At 53.5% G+C, this 13,190-nt stretch overlaps 1 protein-coding gene across 1 annotated transcript; it reads right to left on the bottom strand.

Moving 5' to 3' along the window:
- Positions 1-1,583: 1,583 nt before the first annotated feature.
- Positions 1,584-7,350, bottom strand: RPP25 (ribonuclease P and MRP subunit p25). The gene is made up of 2 exons (XM_008708641.2): positions 4,994-7,350; positions 1,584-1,911 (listed from the first exon to the last, which is right to left on the bottom strand). Exon 1 carries the CDS (start codon positions 7,185-7,187, stop codon positions 6,546-6,548), a length of 642 nt encoding a protein of 213 aa, XP_008706863.2. The 5' UTR covers positions 7,188-7,350; the 3' UTR covers positions 1,584-1,911; positions 4,994-6,545.
- Between the last annotated feature and the right edge of the window lie 5,840 nt (positions 7,351-13,190).

Here is a 13,190-nt window from a genome sequence, read left to right as displayed (position 1 = left end):
TATGGATTTACTTATTCTGGACATGTTATATAAATAGACTCATACAATATGTATTTTTGTGTGTGTCTGGTATCTTTCACTTAGCATAATGTTTTCAAGGTTCATCTATGTTGTAGCATGAATCAGTACCTCATTCTTTTTTATGCCAGAATTATACTCCATTATGTGGATAGACCTTTGTTTACCCATTCATCAGTTCACGGACATTTGAGTTGTTTCCATGTTTTGGCTGTTAGGAATAAGGCTGCTATGAACATTGTGTACATGTTTTCATATGGATGCATATTTTCAGTTCTTTTGGGTATACCTGTAGGAGTATCGTATGGGCCAAATGGTAACTGTATTGAAGAGTTGACAAATTATTCCCAAGCAGCCTCTACCACTTTGCATTCCTTTTTTTTTTTTTTTTAAGATTTTCTTTATTTATGTGACAGAGAGACAGCCAGCAAGAGAGGGAACACAGCAGGGGAGTGGGAGAGGAAGAAGCAGCCTCCCAGCCCAGGAGCCCGATGTGGGACTCGATCCCGCAAAGCCGGGATCACGCCCTGAGCCGAAGGCAGACGCTTAACGACTGCGCTACCCAGGCGCCCCTACCACTTTGCATTCCTGCCAGCAATGTACGCAGGTTGCAATTTTTCCAAATCCTTATACTTTTTTTTTTTTTTTAAACAAAGAAAGCGAAGTCTCTGTAGCTGATTGAGCTGGATCCCACATGCTGTTTCCTTTCTGGAAACAGGGCCCAGGGCAGGGAAGCTCTGTGCTGTATTAGCTGCCGGTCTCCCTCTGCCTCCCGGCTCTGGGCGCTCACTCTCTTTCCCAGAACCACCTCTAGGGGGCAGCTCACAACAGTTCTTTAACAGTTGTTTTCTCTCCAGAAAAGGGTTCCAACTGGCTGGCTGAACGTGAAGGGAAAGAGAAGGGGATTTAATTTTATGTCTCTCCTACCAGTTTGAGTGCTGTTCTCTGTATTTTAGCTCAGGGAATAGTCAACCCTGATTAACTATAAAAAAATCATATGAGGATCTAGGGGCACCTGAATGGCTCAGTTACAGCATCTGTCTTTGGCTCAGGTCATGATCCTGGGGTCCTAGGATCCAGCCCAGTGTCGGGCTCCCTGCTCAGCAGGGAGTCTGCTTCTCCCTCTGCCCCTCCCCCAGCTCATCCTCTCTCTCTCTCAAATAAATAAATAAAATCTTTAAACAAACAAAAAAAATCATGGGGATCTTATTTTTTTTTTTTAATTTTTTCCCAACCATGGCTGGGAAGCAAGATATTATATCCTTTATCCCACAGTAATCTGGCCCATTTTGCAGATGAGAAAGCTGAGGCTCAGAGAAGAATGAACTTGCCCCAAATCACAGCTTTTCCCCAAAGCCTGTATGTTCAATATGACATCAGGCATTACATTTGATAGCACAGGCCTGCAGAGCGGAGAGCCTCTTTCATGTAGAACTGGAAATCTGATAACAAGGACCTTGGCAAACACCCTACATTCCTCTTCTCTATTTCCACTGAATGTGGTGAGAATATGTATTGTATTTAATTCCTAAGACTGTTATAACAAAATGCCACAGGCTGGGTGACTTAAAACAACAGAAATTTATTTTCTCACAGGTCTGGAAGTTCGAAATCCAAAATCAGGATGTCGGCAGGACCATGCTATCTCTGAAGGATCTCGGGAAGAATCTGTTTCATGCATATTTCTTAGCTTCTGTTTGCTGGCAATCCTTGGCACTCCTTGGTTCGCAGCTGCGTTAACTCCAATCTCTGTCTCCATCTTCTTGGGTTGTTCTTCTCTCTGCATGTCTGACTCTTCTCCTCTTTTTATAAGGACACCAGTCACACTAGGTTACGGACCCACCCTACTTCAGTATGACCTCTTCTTACATATTAATTACATCTGCAAAGACCCTGTTTCAAAATAAGGTCACATTCACAGGCACCAGAGTTAGGGCTTCAACGTTATCTTTTGGGGGGACACACTTCAACCCACATCTATGATAATCAGCAGGTGTCACACAAAACCAGAATCCTCATGCGGGACATACAAGTCCGTATCACTATGGTGATGCTTCGTTTCTAAAAGCAGGTAGAACCTAAGGGCCCAGATGGGAAGAGAAGCTTGGTGGGCACAGGGGAAGGTGGCCACCGTCCCTGACAGTTAAGGACTTTGATGTGGCATCAGAATAGTTCATAAATCTGGCTCAACCAGACTTTATTCATTCAGTCAACAGCTCTGTGGGATTCCTATGTTTCAAGAGCTGGGTGGGGAGCAAGGCAGGCAGGATCCAATCATGGCTTCTGGTTTTTGGGATGACTGACAACCAGAGGATCACACTAATGAGGGCACAATTACAAACTTAGATTTGTGCTCTAAGAAGAAACGTGGTGTCACCAGGGAGACCCTCCTGTGGTTGTATTTTCTCTGTTCTTTCTTCCATTCCTCCCTTCCCCTCCCTCCCTCCCTTGCTTTTATCAATTGCCCTCCTCTTGGGAGACCTAGAGGTATTGCAACATCTCAGTGAAATAGAGGGGACTAGAGCATCCCTAGCAATGTGTGCACAGCAACAGCCCAAAGTGCAGGATTAATGGGGTAGAGGTTGGGAGATGGAGGGGTGGAGAGGTTCCTGTTAAGGGATAAGGGTGGGAGACAGTCTTACCCAGGTTTTTCCCCTACTGTGCAGTGAACATGCCCTGGCCAATTCATGGCCAATGAACAACAGCTCCTAAAGCTTTTACCAATTTGAGGCTGTGGACCTCCTCCCCTCTAAAGGCTTTACTGTTTGGCCCTTACATAGCATGTCCCCTGGGATGCCAAGAAGGCAGGCCAAGCCCTGGCCAGGTAGGGTTAATGCCACAAGAAGAAGCCCCACTCTGATCTGGCTATAATGGCAGTGAAATCCTACCTAGCCTGGGTAGCTCTCAAATCTGTCTCCATCTCCCTCCCTAGTACCACGCTCCCATAGTCCCATGGATGAAGGATAGTTGGAAGGCAGGCAGGCAGGGACAAGGGGCCCCCACCCTAAGAGGAAACCACCCTTGAAAAGATCTTACACCACCCTGGAAGGAGCCCTCCACCCTTTCCCATGTGATAGGTAGATGACAAAAACCTGATTGGATGACAGGTGCAGGGAGAGTTAATCATATGAAAACAGCCTGCTAACGAGCCCACGAAAACCCCTAGACTTAGAAACTCTGGTGGCAACACTCTCGGGTCCCCTTCCTCCTTGGGAGCTTTGTACTCTCTCTCAATAAACCTGCTGTGCTGCCCACCACTCTGCCCGATCTACCTCTTCATTCTTTCAAGCGATGTGACCAAGAACCATGGGCGCTGAAGGGAAAGAAATCCTGTAACCCCGTCTCTTACCTTCTTGTGTCCTCAGGGATGCAGTCAGTCCCCTTCCAATCCACCGCCCACCTACACAGGTATCAGAGGGATCCTTCCCAAATGCCAATCAGACTGGGGCACTCCCTGGCTCCCACTGGCCTCCCACTTACTTTGGGGAGCCTCCCAGTGACCTGGCTCCGACCTGGTACCCCAGCCCCGCCTGCCTGTTGCCAGGTACCCTTCAGATACTTGTAGCTGCTGCAACACCAGACATAGCATCACCTCTCTGTGCTCTGCCTGGAACTGCCTGTCCAGTCCTGTTCTGCTGGCTACCTCCTTCTGATCCACCTCCATCAGCAACCCCGGGTGCATTAAGCGCCCCTTCTCAGAGCTCCTACCTTCTCCCACTATCACTGCATTGTGTTGTAACTTACTTTCTTTCCACTAACTGGGACATCCTTGAACGGGAACAACGTGATTATACTGTGATCCCCTGCCCTGCCCCACCCTTGCCGCCCAGCCCCACCGTGTGCCTAGACTAGGATCCGGCACAACAACGAAGTCCCTTAAGGCCCTGCTGGAGATCCACTGCCCAACCGACCATGAGCTCCGGCCTTGGATTATATATACATTTACATTCCCAAATGGATTTTGGGACCTGACAATTTCACGGGTGTGAGCCTTCACTGCCACCCCTAGCCTGAAAGTGCCCTAAGACAGGGCCCAGAAAGCTCCTCCTGGATAGAGGTCACTATTGGAAAGATGGGGTCTCACAGAGCAACTTCCATTCCCTCCCATTCTGCCCGTAGTCAGTAAGTCATCTCTTAGGTGCTCCTATAGCCAACTCCCCCTTATTGCAGCACTTCTCAGGCTCCCACCTCAGTCTTGGGGTTAGGGGTGTATAGGGATATCGGTCACCTTCCTTTGGAGCCTGTTTCTGGGTCAGCAGAGCCAGAGGATCAGTAAGGCAGGGGTAGGGTGCTCATGGGTGCTGGGCTCCACTGGCACCACCAGCACCCATCAAAAGCCTGGGAACTGAACCTGCTGGGGGGGCACGAGGGTGCAGAAAGTAAAGTGTTTCATTACCTGCCTTCTGGCATGGGAGGCGGAAACTCAGCCCACCATTAAGGCAGGTTAATGCTCTGAAGATGGGGAAACAAGCTCCTCTCCTCCCCATACCGCAGGATGAATTTCTAGGCAGGAAAAGGGACTTAATCTGATCCCCACCATCAAGAAAAGAAAGCCTCTGCAGCCCCCCCTCCCTGACAAGCCTCTGCTTGCACTGTCCTGGTGACTGGGCAATCAGGACTTGAGATCCTTGTTTTGGAAAGTTGGCCCTTTTCCAGAACCAAGACCAGTCTTCTATAAGCATCTACCATGCAGGACCTCTTCCGAGTTTTATCATTACTGCAGATGCACAAGCCCAGGACCAGCCCAGGGCACCTTAGCTGTCAGGATAGTACATTTTTTCCAACCTTCTTGGATCACCCCTGTGAGTCGGACAAGCACACATAAACCCCTTGGCCCTTCGCAGGGACTCATCAAGAACAAGAAATTGGGGAGGGCAAACAGTGTCTGGATGACAGGGCTCACTGAGCCAAAGCTCCCCTATGGGTAGAGAACTCCCTAAAGAGCCCCTCCTGTCTGTCAGCTGCCGAAACTCACCTCTTGTCGCTGGAAGGATTTATTTCAGGGTTCTGCCAGCAAAGTGACTTACATTCTTCCCCATCTCCTTTCCAGAGGTGCTGTTGAGTTGCACGTGGTAGGGTGTGTTTCTAAGATCCTGGGGCTAGGTGCCCCCCCCCCTTTACCCGCTAGAGTCCTTCCAGCACACAGCACTCCTCTCCCCACCCCCAGCCCCAGCTGACTTGGAGCTGGACAGAGAGGCTTATGAGGCTGTTATCTCTCAACAGACAGCTGTGCAGGGCTGGAGGCAGCAGCTTATCAGGGAGCCTGCAGTGATTCACAGCCCAAGTTCCAGCTTCTCTGCTGAATAGTAATTTCCAGCAGTGGATTTGTGCTCAGTCTCTCTCCTCCCCCTCTCCCAAGGGTGTGCTGTCCTTTCTGAGAGAGCGAGCAGTGAAGGGGAGATCCTATGGATGGTGATGAGGGGTTTTGTGCCAGCTTTCTGGATGCGGCTGTCAATTGGCAGGAGGCTGCAGGTTTAGGGAGCCCAGCGGGGTGTGTCTCCCTTGGCAGTGACCCCTAGGAGAGTTCATTGGCGCTTGTCTTCTTTCCTTTCCAGAAAAGCAATGTGCTCCTCCCTTTCCCTCAGTAGTAATGCACCAGGGGACAAAGGCCCCCTTCCGGCCACAAGACCCTGAGGCTAGAGCCAGACAGGGAAGGCTAGGAGAGGGAGAAGCCAGCGACTGGGCAATGTGCCTCTGGTTCCATTCTGAAGCTGTCCAGTCTCTGTGCTTGACCCTGAAGACTCAAAGGCCAAGGACTCCAGGCTGGAGAGGACTGAGTCACAAGGGGGCAGGCCAAAGCAGTTTCCACATAGGTTAAGTGCTAAGGAAGAAACCTGGGGCCACAGTCATTTTTGTGTTTGTTTTATTGGAAGCAGGACTCCAGCTCTGAGACTTGGGAGAAGGCAAAGAGAGTTCTGTCCGGGGTCTCTCCTTCTGGGCCAGGGGGGAAGGTGAATTGTTAAAAAAGCTAGAGCCCATGTTGGTGCCCCTGCACCTCGATCTCAGGATGCTCCTTAACATCGCGGTAAGGAAAACTAGAAAGGAAGCGGTCTCCCAGGGTGAGGGGCAGAACAGAACCCGGCCCCCCAACTCAGACTCCCTTGCCTTCAAGCAGTCCGTTTCTCACCCCTTGCCCTCATCCGCCAATGGTGAAGGTGATTCCAAGAGCTCTCCTCCGGTTAAGTACTCAGGTGGACACGGGATGCCTTTAACCCTTGGGGGTCCTGAGCAAGGCTCAAGAATCCCACTGCCCACCACTCCCTCCCTGAAGAAGGTTCCAGTATGGCTCAAAAAAGCTGAAGGTGGAGTTCTGCGTCTTCAGGCAACACAAGTGGTGGAACGAAGCTTCCCTGGGGTCCAACGAAGCTTCCCTGTGGTCCCTCTCTTGTTGCCTTGGGGTCCATGCTGACCGTCTGAGGAGCTATGTCCAGAGCACCGAGGCATGAAAGGCTGGAGATGCGTCTTGTCAAGGTTGAGGCGCTGGGGGTGAGATCCAGCGCGTCTAGGTTGCCCAGATCCACGAGCTCTCAGGCCGTCCGGTCCTCTTCCGCAGCGCTTGGCTCAGGCTGTAACCGCTTCGCAGAGCCTTCTCCAGCCGCGGGTTCCCCTAGGCTCCTCTTGGACGTCGGTGCAGTTGGCTGGGACGAGGGTCCGGGATGGGAGTTCGGGGGCTGGTACCCGGGTTGGCAGGGATCCAATGCATCCTTGGAAAGTAGAATCGCGAGGCTGGGCACGTTCTTAAGTACACTGAGACTGGCGGCCGGCTCGCCAGGCTTCCGACCCGGTGTGGGCCCCGGCGGGAGGCTCTGCCACACCTCGCGCACGCTCCGGTAGCGCAGCCGCGTGACCTGATGCAGGCCCGCCAGGCGGCGCTTGAGGATCTCCACGCACGTGACGGTCTTGGTGGTGGCCCGACCGCAGCCGCTGAAAACGATGGCGCGCGTGGCTGGCTGCGCCATGCTGGCGGTGGCGAAAGCCAGCAGGTTCCGGATCTTGCTGCCCTCCTTGACCCGCATGTGCACAGCGCCCGGCGCCAGGTCCGCGAAGGGGCTGGAGCCCGGGCCGCCCCCCTCGGCCCCACCCCCCACCGGCGCCTCCTCGGAGCGCACCTTACGGAAGTTCTCCATGCGCCGTCGTTGCCCGGACCGCGGGGACGCCGGCTTCGCCATGGGGCCGCCTCAGCCCTGCGGCTGCATGGCCGCCGGTCGCGCCTGGCCAGGGCCGGCAGGGGTAAGGGTGCGGGAGCGGCGTGGACGCTGGCGGGCGGGCTGGGACGGCGCGATCCTCGTCTCCGACTTCACTCCAGTGGGCGCTGCTCTGCTCCGCGCTCTCGGCGCCCGGTGCTCCGCGCCTTTAGCGGAGGCCCCGCCTGGGAGCATGGGAGCCCCCGCCCCTACTGCCAGGCTCCGCCCCTAACTCGGCTTGGCCCGCCCCCGTCCTAGCCTCTGTCGCTTCCCGGAACCAGTCCCGAGTCTAGCCACCCGGGCAAGGGAGCGGTGCGCACGGTGAGGTGTAATAGCAGCGTCAGGGGGTGACCTGCCGGGCGAAGTCCCCCTTTAATCGCCATCTGCCCTCCCTGAGCCAACCCTCATAAACGGGCGACCAAAAAAAACACAAAAAAACAAAAACCTGTGTTTGCGATGCAAAAGCCGCTCAAACCGGGTCCCCGAGCCCTTGCGCGTTCCAACGGAAGGCCCCCCTTGTCCCCTCTCAAGGAGGGTTTTCCGAGAGGCCTGCTGGAGCCTCTTTCCCCCACTCCTCAGGGGAGCCCTCCCACTCCGTCCCTCCCGCTCCCGAGCCGCTCTTCTCGCCTCAAGGACAGCATGTGCACGGTCAGCAGAGTGCGGAGGCGCGGGCTGCAGCTGCGCTCCGCGCTGCCCTCGGACGACTACGTCGCGGCTTGGTCCTCGCAGGGCGGCGGGAGACTGAGGTCTCAGCTCGCCGCACCTGACAGGAGCTGGAGGCTCCCGGACCCCCGTACGCTCCTGGACCGAGGGGTGAGGTTCTGGGCCAGGCTGTCCCTGAGGCGAATGGGAAGAGAACAAGGAGAGCCCTTCTTAAGGGAAGTTAAGCTCCCTCCACCCATGGAGCGTCCACTATGAGACCTGCATGCTTTAGGGTGAGCCAGGCACTGTTCCCTGGTAGCGTGGATCCCCCCCCTTCTTCCCAGGTGGAACTCGTTGTCAGTCAATCTTGGCCCCCTGAGACCCAGTGGGGTCCTTTTTTAAAAAGGAGGCTGGATGAAGGCAGGTCTTGAGGGGGGAAGGGAGGAAGGTGGTAAGTTGAAGGCTCGGGGGCATTATGAAGCTACCGGGAACGCCACCAGACTGGGAGAGTGGCCCCAACACCCTGCCGGGAGAGGTGGACGGTGAGGGTGAGGCTGGGGTTGAAGGGCTGATGATGGGAGGGAAGTTAGAAGGACCCTCCCCAGAACTGCCCCAGGACTTCGCCCTTCACCCTTCACCCTTCCACGCCCCTCGCGCAAGAGCAGAGTCAGACAGAGGGAGAGGTGCAGACCTGATCCGGGTCGGGGTGCCTAGCACCGGGCGTGGCGGGGAGGCGCAGGGAGAGCTGCAGCGCGCGGGAAACCTGAAAGTGCGGGCGGCCTGACTGCCTGTGGGGAGCTGGGTCCCAGTCCTGAGACGGGGCTGCCGGGGTGCCCCTCTTCTCACAGCTGTTGTCGCCTCCTCGGCATCTTGTTTGTCCTAGCTCTCGGCCCCTGCTGTTCAAAACCCGGGCTGACCCCATTACCGCCCTTTGGGGAACGGCTGGAGCTGGTGGACTTTGCGCCCCAACGTCTGAATGACCGACTCCGTCCGGGATCTCCTGCCCGCACCCTAGGCTCAGGGGCCCTCGGGGTCGTGTTCCGCTTGGAGCCGGGACTTCGGCTCTGCCCCAGCTCCCGCGGGCCCACGAGGAACAGCCACAGTAGCGGAGGCACAGCAGCCTTGAGAGAACACAAAGACTGCAGCGCGTGGCGGGGCGCAGGGAACCTCACATTCCGTAAGACCGAGGTAGTGGTGGGACTTAAAGGGCAGCAGTTTCGGCTAGGCCTGGGATAAAGTCCTGGAGCGGGTGGAATCGACGTTAGAACGGGGTGGTTAGGGAAGAAGCGAGCTGTCCATCCGCAGGAGTATGCAAGCCTAGGCCGAACTTTTCACTTGGAGGGGATATAGGCCGGGTCTGCAATTTGGTGGAAGGGCCCTGGGAGCTCCGGGTTTGCGTCGGGTTAGCACGCTGCTGTACTGCGGCCGCCTGGGTTGGCCCTCGAAGGCTCCCCCTTCCCCCTTCTCCTACCTCCAGGTGTAGAATACTCGGATTCACTTCGCTCCCCAGGGAAGGGAAAGGGCGGAAAATGCCCGCATTCCCTCCGGGTCTCCTCCCCTTCCCCGCTCCCTCTGCAGCACTTAAAATGTAAATGTACATCGTGATTAGCCGCTGGGTCGCTAATTACCGCTGAAGCCATTCATTACCCTGTCAGCGCGCGTCCTAGCCTGCCGGCTGTGCGCTCCAGCTGGGCGATGGGATAGAGGCGGGGTGGGAGGGTTCGAGGAGTGGGGGAACTGTGAGTAAGGGTGAGGAGATTGCCGGGAGGAAGCGGGGGCTGCAGAGGGGCCAGTGGGGTGAAAAAAACGGGTGGGCGGTGCTGTACCGAGGCGAGGCAGGAAGAGGGGAGAAATGCGCAGGCTGCTAGGATTGGGGACAGAGGAGAGGTAGCAAGGGTACGCGCGGGTGTGGGGGGAGGGGAGGGCCGAGGTGAGAGCAAACGGGGACAGGGAGCGGGAGGAAGGGAGAATGCGCAGGGAGGCTGCGAGGAGCCCCGGAGAAGGGGCGAACGCGGTTGGGAGGGGAGTAGAGGGTTCAACTCTGGGAAGGTGGGCAAGTAAATTCGCGTATGGATGGCGCAGACCCCGCGACGGTTAGAAACGAGGAAAGACATTCAAAGCTTTCTGTTAAAAGAGCTGGATAGGGCCACAAGTTTTTTGTTTTGTTTTGTTTTGTTTGTTTTGTTTTTAAGGCGCGCGGGTGGGGGGAGGATCTATTTCCATATGTGTGCGTTTGTAGATGTGAATGTATTTTTTAAATATCTTTAAGAAAAGAGCATACTGCATCTGTTACCTCTGAGGCAGCATCCAGTTTCTGTGAGCCTCTTTAAGAAAAGAACTACTGAATGCAGAATTGAGCTCAGAGCCCTGGAACAGCCTGAGTACAGGAGGTACTGACCTTGGAGCCCAAGCTTCATTACCTCCTTTTCGCCTCTATGTGACCTTGGACAATTGACTTAATTCCTGTGCCTTGGTTTTGTGTGAAATGGGGCTGACAGAGGAACCGGTCTCCTGAAGTGGTCGTGAGACACATAGCAGTGGTAGAAACTTGGCTGGTAAATTCTCAGGAAACGTTGGCTAATATTTTTCACATGTTACTGGAGATTAAAATAAATTTAGAAAAATTTTAAAGGGAGGCGGGGGGGGGGAAGGAAGCTGGTTAAAGGAAAGGAAAATGGGCAAAGCCTTGGCAAGAGCAGTTTTCCTGATATGTTAGGGACTAGTTAGTGGCAGCTTAGACTCCTTTCACCCTCAGGGGAGGTGGTGGGGTGGCTAGACTGGAGCCCAAGCCGAGCCAGTGTAACAGCAGTCCTTGTTCTGCAAAAGGACCTTTCCAGCAGCACTGCACCCTGCCTCTGTAGACAAGTCTCTTCTTACCCCAAGACTGAGAGAATTCCCCAGGTGCAGGGCAGGTCTCCTCCTCCTCTGTCTCCAATGGCAGGAGGAGCGAGTGTCAGATCTCCTAAAGCCGCTGGTCCTAGTCCCAGCCTCTCTTGGGACTTGGGAGCATGCAAAGGAGCAAGGAGCTAGAAATTTAGAAGGGGAGCTCACTACAGAGTGAGCTCACTACAAAGTGCCCAGTATTGGGCCAGATACTTTCACAGATCTATTCCCTGATTCAGTTTTCATAATCTCCCTTTTCCTCACATGGAAACTGAGGCACAAGTTAAGTAACTTGCCCAATCATCACAGCTAAAAAGCAGCGACCACAGGTGTTTGAAAGCAGGTGCTCTGACTCACTTTCCTACCTCACCTGAGTATAAGAAAAAAAGAAACTCAAATGATTCGAGCTGCCTATTAAAGGTATGAGTTGATTTTGGGCTGAGTGGGGGTTCCTACAGTGGGGAAGATAAATTGGTTATCTATTGCTTCATAAAAAAATTATCCCCCAAACTCAGCAGGTTGAAATAACATTCATATCTTACAGTTTCTGAGGTCTGCAGACCCAAGAGCAGCTTGTAAGGGTGGTTCTAGCTCAGGGCCTTTCCTGAGGGTGCCGTCGAGATGTCGGCTGGGTCTGGGGGATCTGCTCCCCTGCTTACTCACATGTTGGTTAGAGGCCGCAGTTCCTTATCACATTGGTTGTTTCCATAGATGTGTTCCTAACATAACAGTGGGCTTCCCCCAGAATAAGTGATGAGAGAGAGAGAGAGAGAGAGAGCAAGCAGGAAGCCAGAGTGCATTTTATAACCCAGCTTCCTCTGAAGAGGAATTAGGTTCTACTTCTTGAAGGGAGCAGTGTCAAAAAATTTGTCAATATTTCAAAACCACAGCGGAAGGGGAATATTTGGGAGGCAAATTTAGGAGAGGCAATCAGGAATCAACATATTGAAGCAAATATGTGGAAAGACCTTGAATCAGGAAAGCCAAATTTATTTCCTGGCGTACTGAAAGCACTTAATAAATTTTTTTAAAAGATTATTTATTTTCCGGGGCGCCTGAGTGGCTCAGCCATTAAGTGTCTGCCTTCAGCTCAGGTCATGATCCCAGGGATCTGGGATCGAGCCCCGCATCGGGCTCCCTGCTTGGCGGGAAGTCCACTTCTCCCTCTCAACACTCCCCTTGCTTGTATTCCCTCTCTCGCTGTCTCTCACTGTCAAATAAATAAATAAAATCTTTAAAAAAAAGATTATTTATTTGAGAGAGAGTGAAAGAGAGAGCACGATATAGGGCGTGAGGTGGGGTGTGTGTGCAGAGACAGAGAATCCCAAACAGACTCCACCCTGAGCACAGGGCCCAAAGCAGGGCTCCATCTCAAGACCCTGAGATGACTTAGGCCGAAACCAAGAGTCGGACACTTAACCCACTAAACCCCTCAGGAGCACCAATAAATGTTTGCTAAACAGCTGCATGAATGACAACTTTTCTAAGATTGTTTTCAAGGCCTTGCTCATGGGCATAAGAACAGTCGCCACTGCACAGGGCTTTCTTGAAGACTGAGTGAGACTAGAGCTATCAAAGGTCCTTGTAAATTTAATACTGCTAGGCAATGAAGCCTGGAGGGGGAACTTGGCCTGGGAAAGATCAAGAGCTCAGCCTCTGAGGACTCCCTGCCCAGGCCTGATACCTCTTCACTCAGACTGAGTCCCAGACCCTGGGGAGGTGCTCTGATTCTAGCTCCCCATCCCTGTCTCTGCCCCAGTCCAGCGTCCTCACCATGTCTCACTTCCAGTTATTGCTTTTGCCCATGGGCCAGCCAGGACAGGACCCAGGAGTCCCATCACCAGCCAATCCTCTGCCTTCAGGCTGCTCCTTCTCCTGAGCTGGCTCTGGCCCCACAGATGGAAAATGGGGGTTTGTGGTGCAGACCCAGCGAGCCAGCAACTTTGCATGAAATTCAGCCGCTTTCAGAGCATCAGGCCAAGTCCTGAGTCCCAAGAGGAAGACGAGGAGAGGGGATATGTGGGGCCTAGAATGAGTGAGGAGACAGGACTGTAAGAGGGGGAAGGAGAAGCAAAAAGCCATCAGAGCTCCCTCTCCATCTCCACAAGAGATGGGTGCTGCCACAGCCCCCATCTTCCTGCCAGTCTCCAGAGACAAGTGTAGTGAAAAGCTACTCACCTGGGCAAAGTGAGAGTTCCCAGGAGAGTGCTAGTCCCCAAAAGACTTCCCAAGAGTCTGCTGTGATGCCTGAAATTCCCTATTATTCCCTCCACCTTTGGATCAGCTTTGCACTCAGAAGATAAGGTTATACTTCTAAATCTAAGGTGGGAATTGACGTAAAACCAAAGAAACAGGATTTTTGAGAATGTTGGGGTGGGAGGAAGGTATAGGGCTGATAAAGTGAGGGAATAGTTACCAATTATGGCTGACATTTATTTAGCACTTACTATGTGCCAGGCATTG

Source organism: Ursus maritimus, unplaced genomic scaffold (genome assembly GCF_017311325.1).
Source record: "Ursus maritimus isolate PB19 unplaced genomic scaffold, ASM1731132v1 scaffold_27, whole genome shotgun sequence".
Taxonomy (NCBI): Eukaryota; Metazoa; Chordata; class Mammalia; order Carnivora; family Ursidae; genus Ursus; species Ursus maritimus.
The sequence above is the reverse complement of the archived record's forward strand: the minus strand, read 5'-3'. Positions and strand labels throughout refer to the sequence as shown.